The sequence below is a fragment of the Fringilla coelebs genome (assembly GCF_963513975.1).
Source record: "Fringilla coelebs genome assembly, chromosome: 2".
Classification (NCBI taxonomy): Eukaryota; Metazoa; Chordata; class Aves; order Passeriformes; family Fringillidae; genus Fringilla; species Fringilla coelebs.
In genome coordinates, this window is record NC_140029.1 from 5,166,320 (window position 1) to 5,191,071 (window position 24,752).

Genomic DNA, 24,752 nt, shown 5'->3' on the forward strand with positions numbered 1-24,752 from the left:
TGTTCTGCCAGGGCAGATAGAGGAAAAACTTTTGCTTTTTCAGCCACCCTACGACAAAAAATTCAGAGGCGCAGATTCTATGAAAACAGGATGTCAGCTTTGTCAGAAAAGCTCACAAGGGGTGTAAGGTTGGCTTTTTTTTTTTTTTTTTTCATTTTATCTGCCTCCTTCTCTCTCTCTGTTTCATTTTCTGACTCCCTCCCTCTCTCCTTCACACCCTCCTCCCACCTCCCAGTTTGTGTCAGCGCCGTGGGCACGCGGAGAGGGGAGCACAGCGAGGAGATGGCGGTGGCTGAGGCACAGCTGTACTCCAAGGTGTCCAACAAGCCCCAGGGCAGGGGCACCTCTGCCCTCCTGGAGCCTCTCCTGGCCAAAGGATTCCCGGCTCATCTCGCGTGAGTACTGTGCTCAGCTCTAAATTAAACCATAAATCTCTGGGAGATTAATCAACATATGAGGGGTTTGCCATAAAATCCCCATACAGGCAGCCTGGGTTTTTTGGTTAGGAGATTGTGCTGCTCCTGGGGGTGATGTCCCCAAGAAGGGATCAGACCTGTCTTGCTCTGAATTTCATATATGAAATTCTCATGAATTGTATGATAGATGATATATATTCTCATTTTTATATATTCTCATATATAGTGTGTACTGCCCACAGAGCAAAACCAATCTGCTCAATAGCCAATACTTTAAAATAATGTGTAAATCCAAAATACTGTGTAAATCTAAATCTATAGTATGATATATATTCTCTCATATATATATATTCTCATATATAGTGTGTACTGCCCACACAATAAAACCAATCTGCTCAATATTCAATACTTTAAAATAATTTGCAAATACAAAATACTGTGTAAATATTAATAGTATGAAATATATGGTATATATTCTCATATATATATGTTCTCATATATAGTGTGTATTTCCCACCCAGCAAAAACAATCTGCTCAATAGCCAATACCTTAAAATACTGTGTAAATACAAAATACTGTGTAAATCTAAATCTATAGTATGATATATGACATATATTGTCATATATAGTGTGTACTGCCCACCCAGTAAAATCAATCTGCTCAATATCCAATATTAAAATACTGTGTAAGTCCAAAATACTGTGTAAATCTAAATCTTTAGTATGATATATGATATATGATATATGATATATGATATATGATATATGATATATGATATATGATATATGATATATGTTATCATATATAGTGTGTGTTGCCCACACAGCAAAACCGATCTGCTCAATAGCCAATACTTTAAAATACTGTGTAAATCCAAATACTGGGTAAATCTAAATCTATAGTATGATATATATTCTCATACATAATGTGTATTGCCCACAGAGCAAAACAAATCAGCTCAATATCCAATATTTTAAAATACTGCGTAAACCTAAAGGTGCAAACCCTTCCATATCCTGAGTTTTAAGAGGCTTCTCAATGAGTTGAGAAGTTGACCATAGTTTGCTCTTGGGATATATCCTCTTTCATTTTTTTCTGCTTATTACTCTTATAATATGGAATTAAACATGGGCGTAATTTCTAGCCAAAGGTTTTTTCAGGCCTGGCAAAAATCTCTTGCTGGACAGTGTCACTGGACACTGTTTTTTTTTCCTTAAGATGCCCCCTAAATCTGTCAATTTTTCTTCCTGTCTTGAATCAGGATCTTGTTCCAAAAATCATGTTGTGCCTAAAAAATGTCACAGTAAAGAATGAGGCTCTATTCTTGGCAACTCCAATGGATGGCAGGTAAACAAGTTCATGCCAAAGAAAAATGCTGGTCATTCCTCCCCCAAGCATCTCTCACATTGGACAGGCACGTTTTGGGGAGGATTTTCCAATTTCTGGATGGCAAGTAGGGACATTTTTATTCAAACTGTTCGAAAAATAAATCTTATTATTTAAATATCAAAGAACCCCTCATAAAAATATTTTAGAAAGAAGAGTAATATCTGTCTACCTTTTGACTGAAAATTAAGTGAGTGGAAGAGGTTCCATTTGTGAGTGCTGTGTTGTTTTTTGGGAACAGCTGAGGTAGCAATCAGTATCAGACATGATGGGCACAGCTCAGAAGGGAACTGTGAGTCCCTTGTTCCCAGCGATGCACAGTGGAATTTTAGCTGAAAATAAGGCTCATAATTCCTCTATTAATATTGTAACTTTGGTCAGGCCAAAGAAATGGCTACTTCTGAATTTTTTTCTGTTTAATGTGATGCTTTTACAATCCCCTTCAAAACACTTTCCGCTGTTACTGAGATGACTTTGTGCTTCCCAGTTCTAAATCAAGAAGGAGCAGCAGAAATACTGTGCAAATTGATGTAAGATAACAAAATATCAAAAAGCAATTTAAAAAAATTTGATTTCCTATTATTGACCTTAAGACCTTCAAAATTTTGATTATGTTTTTAAAAAACCTTTCAGCTGTCTCTGTTGTCCCTCGATTAAACCATGAATGAAAGTACTGAAAACTTTCTTTTGAGATGTCCTGGCCTGAGAAATACGAGGTGGGGTGGAAGTATTACAAAATTTTTCATCATGTAGAACCAACAGGCCAAAGCAGCATTTCCCCAATAAACAAAATTTAAATATGTGAGGGTCCAGTCTAGCCTAAGATCAAAAAATTTCCACAAGAAACAGTGCCAGCAGTTTCTATTTTAGGGAAGAGCCAGATTATTCTGACTGTAGAGGCTTTTTTATTCTACTTTCATTACAGATTCTCAATGGTTTATTCATCTCTCTATCTGAGAGAAATTGGTATGTGCAGAACTTATTCTTTGCATTATTTTTCAATTTTGACTTCTTATCTTGGAAGTGTAGGATAAGTCACACCCCTAGTGCTAAGGGCTCTATAAACCTTGCTGGAAATTATCTGACTGGAATTTCCTGCTGGAAATCACATCCTCATATGTGATCAGACAAAAGGTGGGGCAGGTATGGAGAGGAGCACGAGAGAACAAGGAGATGGGACTGAGCAGAATGGCAGTTCATTGCCTCAGGTCTCACTTGTCTTATTACATTTAATTTTGAAGGCCTCATTGTAAAGAAAAGCTGAAGCCAAGCTGGGTTTTAGCTTCAAAGCTGTTTGTACAGAGCTTGTGGCCAGGTGGGAGAGCAGCGTGGCATGAAGTGGTAAAACACTCCCTTGGAGGTGCAAGGAGTGGTTCTGAACCCTGGCATCATTGCCACTGACACTTCCACAAGGCACAGTGTGGGAAATGGATTTGTGGAGAATTCTCAGAGCCTGACAGAAGGCTCACACAGTGAGCATCTGTGTGCAAACCTTGAGAGAAGAAATGCTGGCTTAGAAATGCCATGGAAGAGGATGGACATTGTTGAGAGAGAAATGGAACTAGAAACAAGATTCAAAGGATGGCCTTGCAAATGAGACTAGATATTTTGGAGAAATAGGACTGTGACAGATGCACTGGAGTAGGACCCACGAGGGGTAATTTTAGATGATTGGCTTTGAGGCATTTACAGCATGGTGTGGCAAAAGCTGATAGGCCAAGAAACACTTACAGCGTATTGTAAGTAGGAAATAGTTGGCTTCTGATTGTAATGGTGTGACTTATAACATCTGTATTGTCCCACCCTTCACATGAGACTGAAAATGGAATAAAAGTTTTTAAAACGGCTCTCAGTTGCCCCATCTGAGGGTCAGAAAAAGGCTTAATCCAACAGCACAGCAGAAAAGGATGCGTGAGGAGAGGGACAAAAGGAGGGCTCAGAGGAGAGGTAGAAGGTAAAGTTTGAGTGGAAAAGCTCATGTTTGTCCTCCTCCCTGCTGACCCCACTGACGAGCCAGCAATGGCTGCAAATAAATATTATTAACAAGCCCAAGTGTAGTTTTTACACTGAAGAGAGGACAGAAGACTGGGAGGGAGCATAAGGATGAGCCCGAGTCCTGCAGCTCAGTGCAGACACTGCTGACGTGTGATGGTGCCATGGGGATGGAGGAAGAACAAAAATGGGAGGAGAAAACACAACTCAATGCCCTCAGGAGCCAGTGGCCAGAAAAGGTGGCCTCAAAAGAAAAGGAAAAACATCAGCAGATGCCAAGAAACTCAGTAGTTTTCTTCCAGTGTCCTCTCTCTACTTCCCCTTCATGTTTCTTCTGAGAAGTTTGTAGGTGTGTTTCAGGGGTGGAAATGGGGTTCATGAGTGCAGCTGCTGCTTGAACACTGGAATCCTTCACCTATCACCCAGTATTTAGGAACAGAGATTTGCTCATGTGAAACACGTAGCTTTTTGAAAGCTCTAGTTAGAAAAGGAAACCAAATCCTACCCCAGAGGACGGAAATTGCATTAACAGAGAGAAATGAGAGATTTTGTCCCTCATTTCTGAGTTGCTGGCTTAGATCTGGATCTCTGCTGGCTCTGGGGGCCCTCAATCCAGACTCCAAACCCCAATGTAATTTTGCTTAGTTTTGATGTATGGGCTTGGCCCTGGCATCTTGAATCAGCCCCTTTTTGCTATGAACCAAGAAAACCCTGTTCTTACAGTGCTTGGATGGATGGTTCATCTAACCCCAAGGAAATTCATCTAGTCAGTAAGGCTGCTAAGGAAACACCTCCAGAACACAAAGAAAGGCATCTCATGAGCATGAAGGTTACCAATCTTCATGGAATTAAAGACTTGCAGTGAGAAAAAAGCAGTTTGGAAGGCTTCAAGAACAATAACATTTGCTAGGAAAAACCTTCTTGCTAAAGGTCCTGCCTGTGCTGGAAAATAGACTTGATGACCAAAGTCACTTTACTTCATAAAAGCTTTCTTTCAGGAATTCTGAGGAACCAATTTTGTGCTTTTTCTAGGCAAAAAGCCTTGGTTGCTACTGGACAAAAGACAGTAGAAGATGCAGTAAAATGGTAAGTACCTGTGATTTCTAAGGTGTGCCTTCACATTAAAGCTGCTTAAAAATCCTTGTTGATCCTGTTGCTGAATTTGAAGTTAGGTGCCATTAAAAAAAACATACCTGAATTAAAGATTTTTTTTTTCATTTATTTCACTCAGAGAGAGAAATATTTATATTTGTACTTACTCTGGGATAGAGGTAACTTGCAGAAGGTCCAGATAAATTAAAAACAAGCAGCTACTTTTATCGATGAGTCAGTTCACAGGACCAGCTGGTCTGGTCAAAAAATCTTCCTCAGCTTTAAGCTTCCTGAGAGAAAGGAACAAGGAAAGAGGGAAAATTTTTGTAAACCCATGACTGCACTTAGAAACACATGCAGAAACAACAGCTGAAGGGGAACAGAAAGGCCCACCACAAATTAAGGTGAAAGGCTGATGGTCAGAGGGAGGTATTATTGCAATTAAAATTACTTTTGAATGCCACTAAGTTTTCTCCTCACTACCAAGACTCTCACAGAGTGAGAGTATCATTCATGTGCTGATAACTGATTTTTTTGTTGTTTTAATTCACCTTCACATTAAATACAGTCTTTCCTTGCACTTTCTTTTGCTTTTTTTCCCCTTTTTTTCCTTGGTTCAGTTGTTTTTTTCTTTTTTCTTCTATTTTCTTTTTTTTTATAAAAAGCCAGAGGAGGCATTTGAGAATGGCATATTCTTTCCAAATAATTTTTTTCAGGGATGCTGCCACACTTCCCAACAGCTGCAGAGACAAACACACATCATGTGAAAGACATGGTGAACAACATCACCACATGGCATATAAATTTCTGACCTTTCTTTGTGTGTTTCTGATTTGCCTTGCTAGCTTTTGTTAGGGCTGAATAAAAAGGCTCACTCTGAGTGGTTTTTTAATCTTCAGCTGGTTTTAATTTTGTCATTCCTCAACATGTTCCACCCATTGCCTTTTTCTGCCTTCAGCTCTCTGTTTTCAGTCATGAAAAAAGGGGGGGAAAAACCCCAAACCCTAAAAAGTTATTTTTTGTTTTCTCTTATTTTCCTGAGATTCCCACAGACTTGTACCAAAGCTGTCTGCATCCTAGGATAGGCTGCTGCACAGCTGACTGACACTGACAGAAGGAAAGGCACATGACAAAATGCAAAGTAGTCAAAAAATAAGCAGAAAAAAAATTTCTCAGTTATTTAGTGCTGCAGAGAGAAAATTGAGCTTTAACTTCAGCTTTTCATTTGAAAGAAAATAAAACTGTATTTCCTTTTTCTGATCTCTGCTACAGAGCCCTTCAGCTACAGGAAACCAGAGCGGTGCACACACTCACTCTCAGTGTTATACTCTTGATTTCAGGCTGCATTCCCACTGCAACGACCCCTCCCTGGATGACCCAATCCCCCAGGAATATGCCCTTTACTTGTGCCCCCGGGGCCGCCTGCACAGCCGCCTGCAGGACTTCTGGAGGGAGAGCAAGCGCCAGTGCGGCAAGAACAGAGCCCACGAGGTCTTCCCACACGTCACCCTCTGCGACTTCTTCACGGTGAGGCAAGGAGAGGGCAAGGGTCGGATTTCAGCTGGGTGATATTCGGTGAAACTGGGCCACCTGCTGTTGTCTGACACCAGAAGTTGTTGGTGATCAAATGACATGACCCAGGTCCAGGCACGGTTCTTAATCTCTGAGTGATGCTCAATGTCTGAGTGATGCTGAGTGTTTGAGTGATGCTTAATCTCTGAGTGATGCTTAATATTTGAGTGATGCTTAATGTCTCAGTGACACTTAATGTCTGAGTGATGCTCAGTGTCTGAGAGATGCTAAATACCTGAATGATGCTTAATGCCTGAGTGATGCTGAGTGTTTGAGTGATGCTTAATCTCTGAGTGATGCTAAATGTTTGAGTGATGTTTAATGTCTGAATAATGCTCAGTGTCTGAGTGATGCTGAGTGTTTGAATGATGCTTAATCTCTGAGTGATGCTGAATGTTTGGGTCACAGTTAATGTTTGAGTGGGATGTTTCGGGGTAGCTGGCAGCTGGTACTGGAATCAGATTTATTTCATTTCCTGAGCCTTTCATTTGCTTCGTTACAATCATCTTGCCTTTGCCATCTTTAAGAAAATCTCTGCCTGCTCAGCAAAGTGTTTCAAAGAACATGGTTGTTTCCAGTGCCATTTTGGTGGATCCATCTAAAGCAGCCCTGTGCACTCCAGCTGCTGTCAGGCTTCCATGTGTCCATTGCTGCATGGATTTAGGATGATAAACCTTCCCAGCCAGGGCAGCAGTGGCTGCCATCAGCCAGCTGTGCAGCAGGGACAGTGTTATCCTAGGATGCAGACAGCTTTGGTACAAGCATGTGGGAATCTCAGGGAAAGATTTTTCTTCCCTAGAGGGCCCCCTCAGCTGGTCACTGCTGTGGGGGTGTGTCCCAGATATTACTCTTTTTATTGAAGCCAAAGATTTTGTAAAATCTTTTGAGATGTCCAGTCCAGCACTGGACTGGTCTGGAAAAACTCTGGAGCCTCCTGGAATCCAGTTTTAGCATGTTGACATGAACATCAGCTGTGTCTGGGCTGTGCTGAAAACAGGTTTGGGCTAGAGCAGCTGGACAAAAATTCCTTTGTTCATCATACTTTTGTGTTAAACCTTTAAGTGCTTCCTTCCCTCTAAGGATGGGTTGTCTCAACCATGCCAAAAAGTAGACAATGAAAATAAGACTGTTTTGTTGCAAAATACTGAGTGGTTCTCTGTGACCATTAAACACAGTTATACAGAACAAAAATCATTCATTAATAATTAATGCCATGCTCTTGGGAGGCATTAAGTTTAAAGGTCTGTCTGGAAGAGACGACTGCATTGCACCCCTCACCTTGCACATCTCAGTAAAGGACTGTAGGATAACAATAACACAAATTCCTACTTAGAATTGAAGAAGGAAATCATGATCCCTGTCTCATTTCAGACTGGTTCCTGCACACCTGACAGTTGGTAAAATATTTTGGCTTTTTCTTACCCAAGCTAGATAAACCTTGTGTTGAAGGCTCCATCTCCTGTTATAGAACCAGGACACTGTGCTGATCCAACTGCCAAATACTGCTGGGTTTAATGCCAGGAATTTCAGGAAAATTCCTAGGTATTTGTGTTTCTCAGGAAGTTTATAGCCTCACAGTTTTCTGGCAGTGCTGTATGGCAGAGGCTACAACACTGGCTGTGAGCTGGTGGGTAAAGCCTGCTCCTCCTCTGTTTTCTTTCAGTGTGAAGACCAGAAAGTGGAATTATTGTATGACATCTTAAAGCAAGTGGGGGACAGCTTTTCCCAGAGCTTTCCACCATCCATCTCCCTAACACTACATGCATCTCCCAGCTACCTTGGCTTCTTCATTGATGACAGCCAGGCAAATGTCCTCAAAGACTTTGCTGTGGCATTCTCATCAGAGGCTTCAGCTCTGGCAGGTAGGACCAACACCAAGAGGGAAAAGGGGAGGGTGTAGCACAAATGTGTAGCCACAGAGGTGAAAACATTCCCTGTGTCTCCAGGGCAGCTTAGATGATGTTTTCCTGCCAGCTAGCAGCCTTTGCTCCTACAGATTTGCAAGCAGAGTAGCCAGAGGAGTATGTTTTATTCTTGAAGACACAGCTGTTTTGCCTAGAAGTTGAAATGATCTTGTGTGCAACTCAGCAGGTGATTGATCAGGCTATCCAAGATGGGCAGGGACATAACACATCCCAGGTCTCCACCCTCATGGTGCTGTGGCAGCTTGATGGCCTGGCTGCATGCCTAGGAAAAGGGCCCAACACCTTTTCCAAGGGAAACTGCATCACCAGTGGAGACTGAAGGGGCACAGCCCCACCACAGCTTTGTCTGGGAGAAATGAGTTCAGTACACCTCAGGCTGGGAGAGGAAATCCAACCATGATCATTTCTTTTCCTCACAGATGAAGCCAGGAAGCAAATCCAGCCCATATTTGTGAATTATTTTGGTGTGATTAAAACCATGACACCCATCAAAACCATTATTCAGTAGATCTACTCTACCACTAGTTATTATAATATTTCTTACATCGTGCAGATGGTGTGGGATAAAACAAGAGGAGCTTTAAACGACTTTGTTCTTATGTTGTGCTGTGATTGTTTCATCCCTAGACTGCCATGTGAAGCCCTCCTTGAAGCAGTTCCACCTTACCTTGGCTCACAGGTTTTATCCTCACCACCTGAAGACTTTGGAAGAACTGGCCAAATGCATTAACCCAGGGGAGCCCTGCCAGTGGGTGGCTGCTCTCTATTCACGGGACATGCGTTTTGTGCATTACCAGGTACTGGAATCAGATTTATTTCATCTCCCGAGCCTTTCATTTTCTTTGCTACAGTCTTCTTGCCTTTTCCATACTTAAGAAAATCTCTGCCTGCTCAGCACAGTGTTTCAAAGAGCACGGTTGTTTCCAGTGCCATTTTGGGCTGAAAAACTGCACTCCTGAATCAGTAGATAATACCTTTATTTTGGTAGGTTGCTTGACCTGCATGTCTCAAAATATAATTCCAAACCCCAGGAAAAAAAACTAATCTTACCATGACATGATAAAATAAGGGACAGGAAATAATGATTCTTTAATATTTTCAAGCATTTGTCAGTTTACAATTTTTGCAGCAAAATTCTCTTCAGCAAAATTAGTTTTCTTGATTGTTCCAGCCATGATGTAAACTGCAGCTGTGAGCAGGGGTCAGTTCTCGTTGATGATTTTCTGTTTAGCAGACTCTTAGTTGAAACAAGTCAACATTCTTTCAGTTCTCATTTCCAAATTTAAATTACGGAATGTTCAACAGCTTTTTGTCAGATCAGTAAATCACATTGTCACAAGTCTCATGTTGGATTTTAGTCACACCCAGGAGAGCTGCAACCAATCACAAAAATAGGTCAGATCTATGTTTGCTTTCAAATAAAAGCGCTTAGAGGGGGAAAAAAGTATTTTTGTGAAAACCAAGTGCCTGTTTTTAACCATATTGTAAGTGTGGTAGTGTCTTCCTTTTCTGTTGGAATCTGAAATGCAGGGAACTCTCAGAACTTTGGGCCTGGAAGCCAAAGTTTAGAATTAAAACCAGGATTTTATCTGAGACCTTGGAAAAGGCTTCCAAACTTAGGCGCTAGAAGTGAGAACGTGGGTTTATAGTTTAAGGCAGAGACACGTTATGTTAAATTGAGGAAAGTTTGGAGTTTTAGAGTTTAAGATATAGAAAAAATGAAAGAAATTACAGAGGAAAACAAGGAGTTTAGAATGCAGCACTGTAGGTTTGTGTGTCATAACATGATTGGCTAAGAAAGCTTACACTGTAACATGGGCCTATAAGACTAAATATTTAAGAATTGGGTCAAAAACATAAATATCCTTGTTGGCAGTGTCTTATTGGTCAGAAAATCCTTAAAAGGTCTTGTAACTAGGGGTCCTGTGACCTTCTGAACCATGCAGTAAAAATATGAGCCAAACTCACCCTTCCTGCCGACATGGAAGACAAATAAATCATATCATCTAGAAAACTTGGAGGTCCCATCTCAAATTCTTCCCAAAACCCCCACACTTTTCCTCTGCCAAAGTGCCACTACAGAGCAGGCTGCAGAGTGGAAAACAGGGCTGGTTCTGCATCCAGGAGAGGCAAACAGCCATCCCCTGCATCCCCTGAGCAGCTGCAGCACGGGGCACACCCTGACCCTGCCGTGTGTCCCCGCAGAGGCTGAGGGCACTCTTCCAGTACAAGCCCCAGAACATTGATGAGCTGATGATCAATGCTGGGGACTTGATCTACGTGGATCCAAGGCAGCAGAGCGAGGCTGGCGAGGGCTGGGTGATCGGCACCTCGCACCGCACCGGCTGCAGGGGCTTCCTGCCCGAGAACTACACCGAGAGAGCCCACGAGTCAGACACCTGGGTCAAGCACAGGTAATCTGGGGTTTCATGGCTGTGGCTTTTCTTGGCAGTTCCTCCTGTCTGGGAATCCTGAGGGTCTGGGTGGGATGCTGGGAGAGAAAAGGGGCAGGACACACACCTGCGGGCACACAGAGTTCCTAAGTTCAGCTGCTCCAGGGATGACCCCTGCTTGCTCTTGAAGAACCTGAACACCCTAATGAATTTTGAAAGAGCACATTTTGCCAGGGCAGGCTCAGCCTTCAGCCTGGCTCTCTGCTCTCTTCTTATTTTTCTCCTCATTTCAAGGGCTTGTAAAGTTCGCTTGAAATGAAACCACACAAAGGTTGCTCCACCACCTTGGCACCACCCTGATCTTGCTGATGTGCCCTGCATCAGAAGGCACCTGTCTGGCTTCCTGCACTTCATTCTGCAGCTGACATTCTGCAGCACAGCTGATGCTACTTGTAGATTAGAGCTGATTTTTCTAAGTTTTGGTGCACTTCTTGATGTCTCAGAGAAAGGGAGGAGGCCACCAGGTAGTTATTTCCTGCTTGAAGGTCCCACTTTGGCAGGGTTGCACCCAATATACACCATCCTCATATTTTAACCTCATTTTTATGGGGCATATTCTAAATGAACAGCAAAGCTATGAGGTGAATTTGCAAATGTGTAAAAAGTATTGAATGGAACACGAATCCTGACTTGCTCATTCTGTAAAAAACATCATGACCCAAAAGTCTCTTCTATTTGTGTGCGTGTGTTGCTTCTGCTTTTTCTACAGGGAATATGTTTTTGACACAACTTCAAGATCCTTCATCAAAACAGAAAAGGAACCCAATGTAAAGCCAAATGGGGAAGCCCATAATCTCAGTATGTCAAGGAGTGTAACCAATGTTCTTTCTCTTCAGGTAATTGTTTTTTCAATTTCTCATCTTTGCCACATGTGTTGGCAGATATGCTATTAATTAATGGCATTTAGTAAATTTAGTAGTATCTTCCTTTTCCTCCCTCGTATTTTCATGTTTTGTTGTACATTTATACACACTGTTTTATTTATTATATTGTACATTTACATATACATACACACTCATACTGTATTGTATCATATCTCATACATTTTTCTGTAATGTAGATGATGTATATCACACTTGTCTTTCATAAATCTTTCCCTGTTCCTATCAGAGTAGCACATCCCATGAGTTCTCTGCCCAGGTTTCTCTGAGCACAGCCTCAGTGGGTATGGAGACAAGTCTGACAGGTGAGACACAGGCACAACCTGCTCTGACTTCCACGTGGCTTCAGGCAGAGTAAATAAATCAGAATTAGGCTCACTGTTCACAGCTGCTCTTACATCTGGATTCTATGGATGTCATCTTGGAGGTTTCCATGGCCCCAGATGACATTTAAATGTTCAATTTTCTTCTTTATTTTTAGATATGTAGCTAGTGCAGGTAACTGCACAGAACAGCTAGCTGGAGTAGTTCACAGCACTGGTAGGATCATATTTTTCACCCAGGTCCAAAATCTACAGGTATCAATTTTTCCCATGTCCACTGATCTTCTGGTAGGAAGAGCAAAACAAATAAGGCCTCTGACTTTTTCCTACAGCACATTTGCACCTGTGTTGCCTTTTTGAATCTGTCAGAGATGCCAAAATGCATTTGCAGCACAGACATGCCTCAGAAACCCCTTTAGCTTGCTGGCCCCACAGCCTCTCTCCTGCTGTGCTGGGCAGTAACCCTGGGCTGGTTTGTGCTAACATCAGAGGAACTGGGGGCACCTTGAGGGAATTTCCATCCTGGGGCCTCCAGGACACCATCTGTATGACTGTAAGAACTTTCTGATTAAGTCACACGTCCTTCCTCTGGCTCTTGGCCTCTCTTATCCAGGTCAGATCTGTGGCAGAGCCAAGGCTTGGCCTGAGAAACATGTTTTGCAGAAGGGCACATCTCCAGTCTAGAGTTCGCCTGGCCTCTGGGTTCCTCTCAAGGAGAAGAGGAAGACCACAAAACCTTGGGTTTATACTCTGATCTTGTAGCAGTTGATGGGTGTTTCATGGCAGAATTGCAAGTATTTAACAGAATGCATGAATATCAACCTCAAACCACTTCTTAAGAATTTCTTTCTTTGTTGCTGAAGTTGCAGAGCACTTAATTCAGTGCTGTAGCACTGTTAACAGGGCTGTTTTAAAGTTTTAAAAACAATAATACTCTTTTAAAGTTTTAAACCCTTTGACCTGTTTCTCCTTATCTTCTTCTCATTTGTATTTAATGTGCATTGTATACTAACCCCAAACTACTTCAAATTTATTTGTAATTCCATGCAGTCTGAGTAAAAAAAGCAGCCTTGTAGGAGATCTGGATTCACTGTTGATTTGGCCACAAAATGAAAATTAGAGGTAGTATTTTCACTAGGAAAAGAAAGAGAAGCTTAGTGCTAGTCCTTGTGTAGAAAAGGGCATTCTAAGATCTGCAGTCAGATCTTAGCTAATTTTCTGCTTTTTGTTTATATCATCCATACGATATAAATTAAAATTATGATTCCTTCCCACACTGAGGTTAAAAGATCTGTTACCAGCACTGCCTTTCACTTGTGCTAACACAGAATTAGAACCTGCAGCCCATGAGGGTCAGGGATGTGACCTTTGACAGGACAAGAAGAAGTGGCCTTAAGCCACACCAGGGGAGGTTCAGGCTGGATATCAGGAAGAATTTTTCCACTGAAAGGATGGTCAAGCATTGAACAGACTTCCCAGGGAGGTGTTGAGTCACCAGACCTGGAAGTGTACAAGAAACAACTGGATGTGGCACTCAGTGCTGTGCTTGAGTTGATAACGTGCTGGTCAGTCAAAGGTTGGACTCAAAAATCCCGAAGGTCTTTTCCAACCTTAATGATTTTATGATTCTTTCATTTGCTTTCAGTGGAGAACCAGTCAGGCTTATCACTGTCCTAAGGACAGGCATCTATTCTGCTGTCTCTTCTCCAGGAATCCAGGCTTTTCCTGCAGGTTGTAGATAACATCCTTATGAAACTCCCTTTTCCCAGCTGTCCCAGAACGCTGCCCTGAGGAGAGGGGTGCTGGTGATGCGCCACGGGGAAAGAGTGGATCAGGTCTTTGGCAAGTCTTGGCTTCAGCAGTGCCTGACTGCAGATGGTGAGTGAGGTAACAGGAGGATCTTCAAAAACCAGGACCAAACCCAATTAACCCCAGTAAAGAGATTCAATCTTTGTGTAAATGATAACAGCGCAAGTCAGGCACAGCGCTGCTTCAACCTGCATATAACCAGGTCACAACGACCTAAAGTCCTTCATGTTTCTGCTCCCTAAATTCAGATAAAAAAATCTCTTGTGCTGCTGATGGAAGTGTGTCTCACTGCACATGAACAAATCACAGGAGCATCCTCATCACCTCTTATTACATGGTTCTTGTCAGACCCCTCCACCTTTTGGGCCTGAGTCAGAATTATGGGCTCTTGATCAGTCACACTATGTCAGTAGTCCAAGCTGGGCAATCTGTGGTGGAAATGAAATGTTAGCACTGACCTAAATTAAAATCTGAATTTCCTCTCTCTCCCCCAAAAAATAAAAAGAAAAAGGTATGTTTTCAGGTGAAGAAAACTGACCCAAACCAGGGAAATGTGTCAGGAGGAAGGAGGGAAAGAAGAAGGTGGGAGTTCACAAGTGAGAGGTTTTTGCTGAAAGTCTGCCTTGCTGTGCTGGAGATTTCCTATCTTTAAGGCATGGAATTCACACCAGATAAGGAGAGTGATACCATATAGCTGTATAATCAGTAATCAATTGTTTTCATTTTGATTCAGTGGAAATAGGTTTTTTCAGTCATTTTGGCAACTGTAAAAGAATATAGATAGGGAGACAATTTTTGTTTCTCTCAAGTCCCACAAAGCCAAATTCTCCCTTTCCTCTTCTCCTCCCCCTTTGCTCCTTCTGAGCTTGAAGAAGAGGGGCTGTTCTCTTAGAACACATAATTTCCCAAGCCAGTGTTGTGACCTTAAAACATGCCCCCTTTAAGGTAATAGCAGTGGCTGTTTTTCATCAGTGAGACACTGACTGTCTGTAAAACAAACACAACACAGCTGCTGCCTCCCTTGTGCCACAGCAAAATGTCCTGCCTTGTTTCAGGGAAATACTGCAGAGCAGATCTGAACTTTCCCTCCTCCCTGCCAAGGCAGAAAGACAGCATGAAGCAGTTTGAAAGTGATCCTCCTTTATCTTGCTGTGGTATTTTCCAGTCAAGGCTTATAGGTAAGCTGGATATTATCCTCCTGCAAATGTAAGGGTTTGGGAAGCAGGCTGTCATCATCTGCCAAAGCTCATGCTGGCCTTGCAGCAGAAAAATTTCTTGCCAGCACTCAATTGTGGCCGCAATTCTCTGCTGGCAACCACTGCAATATCTTCCTAAATAGTAAAACAGAGGACGCAGCTGATTACTTGTCTTTGAGACCCCCTCTGCCAGTTCCTGGAAGAAGCCAGAGCACTACCTGTACCCTGCTGCTTGTTGCAAGGGATGAATGGCTTGTGCAGTCGTCCCTGAGTGGACAGTGAGGAGTGGAGGGGCTGGCCAGAGGAAGCAGCTCCATGGTCAGCTGAGTGTGGTCACCTCACTGCAGGAGGATGGGTGGTGTGGGTTAGGCTGGCTCAATTCACCAGATGAAGTTGTTTGTACTCTCTGAGCAAGAGGCATGACTGTGACAGTGCTGGTCTGCTGCAATTGCTTGTCTCTGATGGTTCAGGTATATGGAGACAGCTACATTCCTATAACTGCTGTTTGCAGATTTGGGATGAATCTTCTGTAATCATCTTTCCAACACTCACTTTAGAATTGATGTTTCCACCAGAATGAGCTTTCTAATGAGCTCAATCAGCAGATAGTGGGAAAAATGAATAGAAAGGGACTGTCAGTATATCTCATGTTGATGAAATTGCAAAGCTCTGAGGCATTTTCTTTTGCAGAAGTGTTTTGTAGTAATTTCTCATCTGTCACACTTTGCTGTTGCCATCCAGGGGAAGCTCTGCTGGACCAGGAGGTGACAGTCAGCTACGTGTACTCGTCCCCTGCCCTGCGCTGCGTGCAGACAGCTCAGCATGTACTGCAGGGTAAGGGACCAAAGCCTGCCAGGTGCTCCTGCCACACTGCAAACATCTTCACCAAACCTCTGTGAAGCCTCTGACATGAGCAATTAAGGAAGATGCACGACTTTGTGGTTGTTTGTGGTTTTCTTTAAGCAGGCAAGACGAGATGGTTTTGACTGTTGGTAAGAGAGGCAGCAACAAACCTGCTGGTGTGAGTGCATTCTGTGGGATATACCCCAGTAACTCTGGGCCTTCCTAGTTAGAATGGAATCTCATGTTATATAAAACAGAGGTGTTTCATATCTGCTGGAATTCAGCATTAGTAGCTGCTCATCAAATCACCATTGCCACCTCTTCCAGAAAATGTTTTGACCCAAGTATCAGATGTTTCCAGAGCTCTGAAGGATTTGATTATGGATTAGGGAAGACTGCGTCCACGCTTCCTTTTGCAAACCAAATTATTTTAATCCTTCATAGTGCAGAGCATCTTTCCCTTCCTTTCTTCTCCCTCTCTTCTTTTTTCATCTCCTGTTCCTTTCAGCAAGTTCACAGTTCATTACCAGGTTTACATCAGAATGCATTCACTGCCACTGAGTAACCTGTCTTGAGAATACCCAAAATAAAATATTTCTTTTGACAAGAGAATTCCATTTCTGATACTGGACAATTTGGACAGTTTACTGCCCCACTGAGGAGCAAAATGCTATATAAAAATGGTAAAAATATTTCCTGTCTGAAGTTTATTCAGATTGCAACATTGCAAAATTGAGTTTTTTCCCTCTAGCAGAGCATCACAAGAGAGCTTCAAAATTATGATTATCATAATGATGATGATAATAATTTGCAGTCCCTTTATGTTAGTCATACCAGAATATAATGGTGGCTTTCTTTCATCAATTTGTTGATAATAAGGAATTAATTTTCACTAATAAAAGTACAACAGCAAACAAGCCTGAATGTAGCACTTCGAGTGTACCTTTCTCCTAAGATCTATTTCTTGTTCTTGCAGGGCTTAAATTAAATAAAAAAGTCAGAATCAGGGTGGAACCAGGACTGTTTGAATGGACCAAGTGGGAAGCAAGCAGAGCAATCCCTAAATTCATGACTGTGGCAGAACTGGTGGAGGCATCTTATGACATAGACACAAGTTACAGGTAACTGCTCTGTGTCTGGCTGATAAAGCTGTGGGGGTTTTCCCTGAGATATCTTGTCCTTTTATGTGTCACAAATCATTACAAAAGCTGCAAAGATGGGGTGATTCTGATCAAATTCAGATCAAAATAGGATATAGAAATAAGATATGCTGTCATCAGCACATGGGTGCATTAGCACAAATGGCTTGTGCATGGGACTAGCCCTCCTCTGGTGCTGCCTTGACATTATGGGCATTAATGTCAGGTCCCAGGAGCTTTGCTTTTATCTTTGGTTCATGTGAAAAACACTTTGGAAATGTGAAGAATAACCTGATTTTCAGTGACAAAGAAATGTGACATTATATAAGGTCAGTCAGCCCTTGGCTGAGGGTCTGCAGGGCAGCAGCAAGAAGTTTTGGGGACAGGCAAGATAAGAGCATTTCACTTTAATTGATGTTTCTGGCATCATTTTAAGTTGCTCAAAGATTAATACTGTGCTCAGCAAGGACTTTTTGGTGCCCTTCTAACTTGGTGGGGTGAGGGTCGAAGCCTTTTCTGAGCACTTGCAAACCACAGCCTGGCAGGAAATGATAAACCTCCAATTCAGTCTAACTCCTCATCTTGTTCACAAACCAGGCTGCTCAGTGTTTGCAGTGCACAGCCAGATCCAGGAAATTACTCAGCTGTCTCTGGGATTTCCCACATATTCAAAAAAGGGGGAAAGGAAACATCTCATGTCTTAACACATTCCTTACAGCCAAGGATGTATCTTTGTTTGAGACTGCATAAAGTCTCCAAAATCCTTCTTTTTTTGGAGCACAGGTTTTTCTGGTGTGTTCTTCACTAACAGACTATTTTCTAGGGGTTTTTTTTGGTCCAAAATCACTTGCCTCAAAAGAAACTGTGCAAATGCACAGCAGTGGGAGGATCAGGGGGGAATCTCTAAGGCAATGTTAACTACAGTGTTTAGGCCCCTCACAGCTCACTCAGGTCCAGGCAAAAACAGGGTGGATGAACTATAAGCTTCCACATAGAATGCCAGTTTCTTCCCATCACATGCAAGGCTAAAAAAATCCTTGGGGGCCAGATGTTATGAATGAGTGAGATCACTTAAAGAATCATCAGCAAAGGGTATCAGTAAAAACCAGATATAAAATTAAGTGTCAGCACAACAAAATTCATTGGCAAGGTTCACTCTACTACTGAGCTCGTGGGACAGCAGGGTCTGGCTTTACCAATTGAACCCCTGCAAATGCTGTCCATCACCCAAGCCCCAGCAGACCTCTGAGGCTGCCCTGATTCACAGCAGTGTGAGGGTCTGGCTCTCAGCTTTTTTGGGTGCCTGAAAAGCCTTGGTATAGAAAAGAAAGAAGATTGCCTGGTCTCAACATAATATTTTGGAGAATATTTGTTCAGATATTTTGGAGTGATGCATTGTGATTTTTGTGTGTCCCTAGAAACACCTTTTTTTAAAACTCTAGCAGTGGAATTCTTCACTATCCTTTTGGCCAGCATTGCAGATAAGCCTCGTTCAATATGGATTTTTATTTACTTGGTTTATTGAGGAGATTAATGCTGAGGTAGCAAATCTTGCAAGCATTGTCATTATTGTCTCATTATTGTCTCTTCTTTCTTTGAACTCAGTCAGGATTGGAAGACCCAGGCAGTTCTGCAGCTCATGTCTGCACAGTGGTGCTTGCTGGCAGAATTGCTCAAAGCTTTTCTTAGGCACAAATCCTGCTTTAAATAACCTCCACTCTAAACTACAAGTTTTATTGAAGCCTGGTTTTCTCTGCATCTGGTGCTTTATGAGCTATGAGACTTAGCCATGAAATTTAATGGAAATTACTCAGAGAGAAGCTAATGCTTCAGACAAGCAGAGGTAACAGTGTGTTAGCCAAGCCAGTAGATAAACCTTTTAACTAAGTGCCTTTTCTCTGGTGTAGTCATTCAATGCTTCTAAGAGTGTATTCATGTAGATTAACATATATTTGTGATTTTATTGTCAGGGGTAACTTCCCACTCTCCTCTCTGGTGCCTTCAGAAAGTTACGAAGACTATGTCAGCAGGAGCTCTGCGGTTATAAAACAGATCATCGGTGCCTGCCCCTGCAAAGGTAGAGGTTTCAGGTCTTTGAATATTCTGTCAGACCCTTGCAGTAAGAGGAACTGGCAGAGATTTGCCAAGAGAAACACATTGAATGTGAACTGTTGGCACTGCATAGAGCTTAAGGTGGACTCAGTGCTTGCCCTGGGCTACACTGAAGTAACATAAATGCAATTTATGGAATAGAAATGAAAAAAAGTAAAATAAAACTGAGACAGTAGAGTACTAAATTGCAAAATATGCTTTTCTTCATCTTTCTACATCAGGATGTACCTCAGCAAAAGATAATATGCTTTTCTGGAAAGCTTTTTTCTCTTTCCCTCACAAATACCTTCTCAGTAGCTGGCACGCTCAACACGCCAGATATTTTCTGCCCATCACAACACGCTCTGCCACATTATCAAAGAGGTCTGCAAAGATGAACAGCCCCAAAGCCACCTCATCCCAATCTGCTGATGGGGAACATGGCAGTGCTGCAGCTCCCTTACCATGGTTCTTTGCTTTTCCTGCTGTGCCAGGTGTCATCCTCATCGTGGGCCATGGCTCCTCCTTGGCACCTCTCACTCGAGCACTCACAGGGCTCCCCAGCAGAGACAGCAAAGACTTTGCTCAGATGGTGCAGAAGGTGAGAGAATTTTATTCCATCAGGAAGCCTTTGGGCTGTTTCATTGTGTTTTTAATAAGGAGACTGCTTATGCAGCTAGACACGTGTAACAGCATGCCAGCAGCAGTGACATCAGCTCTCTCATTCCAAAGGGAGTCTCCCACAGGTTTAGCAAAGCACTGGGGGTAAAGAGAAGGATTTTACTCTGGGGGCTTTGTATGTGACTGGCAGCTAAGGCTTTGGAGAAGATTTTCATCTGTAAAGTCAATGCCATGTAACACCTACTAACATGAGGCACATTGGAAACCTCTCCACTTGGACCTAGTCTCCTTCCTTTCAAAGTAGGAAAAGAAGGCTTTGGGGTGACCCAATTGCAGCCTTCCAGTACCTGAAGGGAGCCTACAAGAAAGATGGAGAGAAACTTCTCAAGAGCCTGGAGTTACAGACATGGGCCAATGGCTTAAAACTGGCAGGGAGTAGGTTTAGATTGGACACTAGGAAGAAATTCTTTACTGTGGGAGAGGGTGAGGCACAGGAACAGCTTGCCCAGGTATGAATGGGGAGTGGTGACACAAGTTCAGCTTTCACCCCTCAGGCTTCCAGCCTGGTTTAGTTCATTACAGAAATAACAGAATATCAGGGGCTGCTCTTTTCTGTAGCAAAGCCCCTCCTTCATGTCAAAGCAATGACCCTGCTGGTAACTTCCTTCTCAGATCCCTGCCCTAGGCATGTGTTTCTGTGAAGAACAGAAAGAGGAGAACAAATGGCAGATGGTCAACCCACCAGTGAAGACATTAACTCATGGAGCAAATGCAGCATTTAACTGGAGAAATGCTATCATGGAAGATTAAAAGGTCATCTCTGCCTTTGCAGTAGTCAAAAAGGAGCCAAAGGCAGGTTGTGGTTCATCACAGTCCGTGATTCATCCAGAAGACACACAGAGGGTGGGAAATGCCCTCTCTGAGCTGTCAAAGCACTTCTGAGTTTGGTGCCCAGATTTTGTTTTTATTTTGGTGACTGAGAAGAATGAACTTATGAAGTGTCATTCAAGTGAGAAATAACAATTCTGGTGGTGATGAGAAAAGCACCTTTTAACCTTTCCTGAGCATAAAAATGTTTAATAAATATATATATATATATAACTACCTGATTATAAACTCCACTCCAAGAGGCACTGAAGTAAACAATGCTGTATTTTTCAGAGTGAACTACATCCAGCAAGAATTCCCTTCTTTTTTCCCCCTTCTTTAGTCACTTGGATATTTTTAGACAACAGAAAAACTGGGACTGAAAAAAGTCAGCTCCTACCCGAAGAGGAGACCAGCCCTAGCTAAAGCCACTGTGTTTCCTGTTCACTCCATCAGTTCTGTGAGAGCAAATACCACACTGACTCTTTATTCACCTCTTCTACGAAGGGAGTCCATTTTCTATCACATCAGCTCCTCATCCAGCAATTCACAAGTGATGCATATTGCAGAAGGGTCTAAATTATTCCCTTTTGAAGGGAAATGAACTGATTACTTTACTGTTTCTGGGACAAGGAAAGATGCCTTGTGTTACTGTACTGGTGACAAAACTGTAACATGAGAACCTTTAACTCTGAATCCTTCCTGAGGTAGCACTTGCAGCACAACAGCTTTTTTTTTTTCTGCTGGTTTGTGCTGAATTTATTAATGGTGACCCACCTTCCCAGTGGGTCATCTTGAAGGTTTCTGCAGCCCTTCTCTACGTGATGTGTTTAATTAACAGAATGTAGCCGTGAAATTTTATGCACAAACTGGAACATGCCTTTCCACTGTCTGTTTTTCTCCTGCTTTTCCTCTCTGCTTATCAGATAACTGCCTCCAGGAAAGTACAATGTTTCTTTCAATGAAAGGAAAAAATGATAATGTTTCTCTCAGAGCACAGCTAAAAATGTTTTCACTTTCACTCCTCACTACCTGCTCCTATGTGACATCTCCCTGCATGCCATTAGCCATTGGGGCAAGCAGAGGAGCCCATCCAACATTGCAGCTTTGGGGCTGAGAAGTGTCTGACAGGCACCTTTTATCTGTGGGTGTAGGGATTTTGTTATCTCAGCTGTGCAGCTGCAATGATTCATTCTGACTTTCCAGCTCTGGTGGAGTTGCTTGAGCTCTCAGTTTTCTGACAGTGCTGCAATTTTACAGTGAAAGTCAAATGTCCCAGGGCCAAGACAGGAACTCTTTAATGAGCAAAGGCACAGGACTCAAGCTCAGGAGATGGGACTACAGCTGCAGTCCTAGAAAAAGATAAAAACAGCAAATGTCACCACAACCTTTTCTTAATCAGGGGAATGCCACTGCAGTGCTAAGAGGACTGTGGCTTGGCCCCTTCTCCATGTCTCAGCCCAGCACACACTTGCTGTCAGCCAAGAGGGGCAGGTGTGGTGAGGGATGAGTTTGCTCTGAGCTCTGAAGGTGGTGGCCAGGCTCCTCTGTGGCCAGCAGGGAGGGCAGTGACTCACAGGTCTGGCTGAGAAAGGGATGTATGATACAAGAAAATCAGCAAAGCCACTTAAAAGACTGGTCATTTTTAATGTATTAGTGATATTAAATTTCATTACAAATTTTCTTCTATCTTTCTAGAGATAACATGGGGTTTTTTTCCATAATGTTGTTATACATTAATCCTAGATTGGGCTGCAAACACCACCCTGGTTTAAGAATCTGTGTCTTCCTTTAAAATACCAAAATAAAATACCATGTGATATCTCTCCCTTCACCCAGTGGCATCAGATGTATTGTCAGGGTGGGTCAGTTGTGAAAAATCACCTGTAAGTACAGCATCATCCTTTCTTTAACAGCTTTCCTACGTTGCTGCCACTGCGTATAATATAACAGTGAAATTTCTTTTTGCTTTTCAGTCCTTCTGGTCTGCAGAAATAATGTTGCTGAAAGCCATTAATGGCACTCTAATCCTGTTATTATCCATCCAGCTCCTATCCTTAATGAGTGTGTGCAGCTCCCTAGAGGCAGGTGACAGGAGGGGAGAAGGATGTGGCTGGGGGAAGTGTCTGTCTCTTACAGGGGGTGGATTTTACTGGTCCACCCAATTTTGGCATCTAATCAGATGCCCACAGTGCATGGAAAACACTATTGACAAGCTAAATATACTTAACAGGCAGATTCCTAAAGCACTCAAACCAGAATCCTACTGTGCTTTTATTCTCTATACAGATGCACTCCAATGAATTTTACTTCAGTGAAAGCAATGAATTAAACTTCAGAGCATGTTAAAAAGAGGGTTTGGGAACTTAAGTTTTCTTTTGTGGTGATGACAATAGCTTGGTCACAAAATACTGTACTAAAGTTATAAAGACTTCTCCATGTCTGCTGTTTGAGACAATTGAACAGAAAGGACATGAACAGAAAGAACAGGCAGCACACTCAGGAACCCATTAAAACCATCTCAGTCTTAATAATGGAAGGGCAAGGACAAGCTCTCCTACTCACAAGGACTCTACTTTGGGCTTTCCTGGGACCCCATGAGTACAGATTCAACCCTGAACACTTTTTAAATTCAGAGCTGAAATGTCCTTAACATACAAGGTTTCTTGGTTGTACAATCTGGTGCTTGGGAGAGAGAGAATTCCTAATGTGGTGTGTACACAGCATGAGACTAATCACTAAACACAGATGAAATGAAGAATATGTCCTTGGAATCTTCCAAGTTATTTTTGTGGTGAGCAAAAGAAATAGGAAATTATTTTCCAGTTTCTTGGGGGGTTTTTTGTGATTATTTTTGTTTGGTTGGTTAGGGTTCTTTTTGGTTTTGGTTATTTGTTTGGTTTGGGTTTTTTATGCAACTGCTAAAATTAGTTGCTACTTTACTCCATTGCAGTTTTCTTTCACTGGATCCATTTTATTACAAAGTTATGTGCTTCAATAGATGTTTTTAGTACTGCTTTGAGATTCTGAATGTTTTCTTTGTATCATAAAATGTGAGAACATAAATACTTTTGAGGATGACCTGCAGTGAGGCTAATCTATGGTGACCCCTTGTGGGAAAACAACTTCAGATTTGTATGGCCAAATTAAGTCTGGGGTGATTGAGGGATAAGGAGGAAGAGCAGCAATTTTTTTTAACAATAATGCTTCTTCCATACCCTTTGAAAGCATATTAACATCAAAAATTGTATTGTTTGGGACAACTTTCAGGCAGAGGAGCTTGGAAAAACACTTGAGACAAATTCTTCTGAAAAGTGAGATACAACATACTACGAATGTTCTGATGCTGATTTTTCCAAGCTTTTTTCCTTGTGCCAGCATTAATACTGGTACAAGGAATATGCATGGTTCTGCTGAGTCAAAGAAGCAGATATTTCTTTTCTTTGCACAATTTTAAGTCACAGGTCAGGAATAAAACAGTTAAGTGGATTTTTTAACTTTTTTTTTACTTACTGGGGATCTCTGAAAGGAGCAAGTCCTGTTCTCAGGAGCAACCTGTAACACACTAGAGATCTGCAGATGTTCTCAGCTTTCCCTGATTGTATTCCAAGCAGGAGGCTTCCTTTTTTTATCAGGAATACCACTGGAGGTCACTCATGTACTAACAAACAGTGCTGCAGGGGAAAAAAGGTAATTTAAACTATCCAAGAATGAAGTCAGCTTGACTTGAAGATGACATTAAAATGGAAGTGAGTTTGGAATTATGTTAGATATTCCTCACATTTACAGTAGAATATTAAAAAAGTAGCAAGTAAACTAATTATCTTAATTTTCTAATAAAAAGACTAAACCCCTCCCCACAACCTTACCAAGGTAGCTTTGATGTAGCTACAGTAATAATGGAAATGCAGCACAACTCTTCATCAAAAAAAGCAAAGAATAGGAAAAGAGAATTAATCTAAAAATGCTCACTGGGGTAAGCATTGGGGGACATCAGTGTGACAAGAAATTGCAAACAAAATTTAAGATAGGAGAAGAAAGATTGCATGGGAATTTTATCACTATGGAATTTCTGATAGCAGAAAAACTTGCAAAGAAGTAATAAACTGTACTTCATATGACTGGTTTCCCTATCTCCACTTTCT

General features: G+C 42.0%; 1 protein-coding gene across 1 annotated transcript; it reads left to right on the forward strand.

Moving 5' to 3' along the window:
• Window positions 1-282: 282 nt before the first annotated feature.
• UBASH3A (ubiquitin associated and SH3 domain containing A) lies at window positions 283-20,550 on the forward strand (the record flags this gene model as incomplete). Its single annotated transcript, XM_084226106.1, has 14 exons — window positions 283-395; window positions 4,828-4,881; window positions 6,228-6,414; window positions 8,123-8,321; window positions 9,012-9,181; window positions 10,590-10,798; window positions 11,547-11,673; window positions 13,811-13,919; window positions 14,906-15,028; window positions 15,788-15,880; window positions 16,866-17,010; window positions 18,999-19,105; window positions 19,614-19,720; window positions 20,413-20,550. The coding sequence occupies 14 exons, from the start codon at window positions 283-285 to the stop codon at window positions 20,548-20,550; spliced, it is 1,881 nt and encodes a 626-aa protein (XP_084082232.1).
• Between the last annotated feature and the right edge of the window lie 4,202 nt (window positions 20,551-24,752).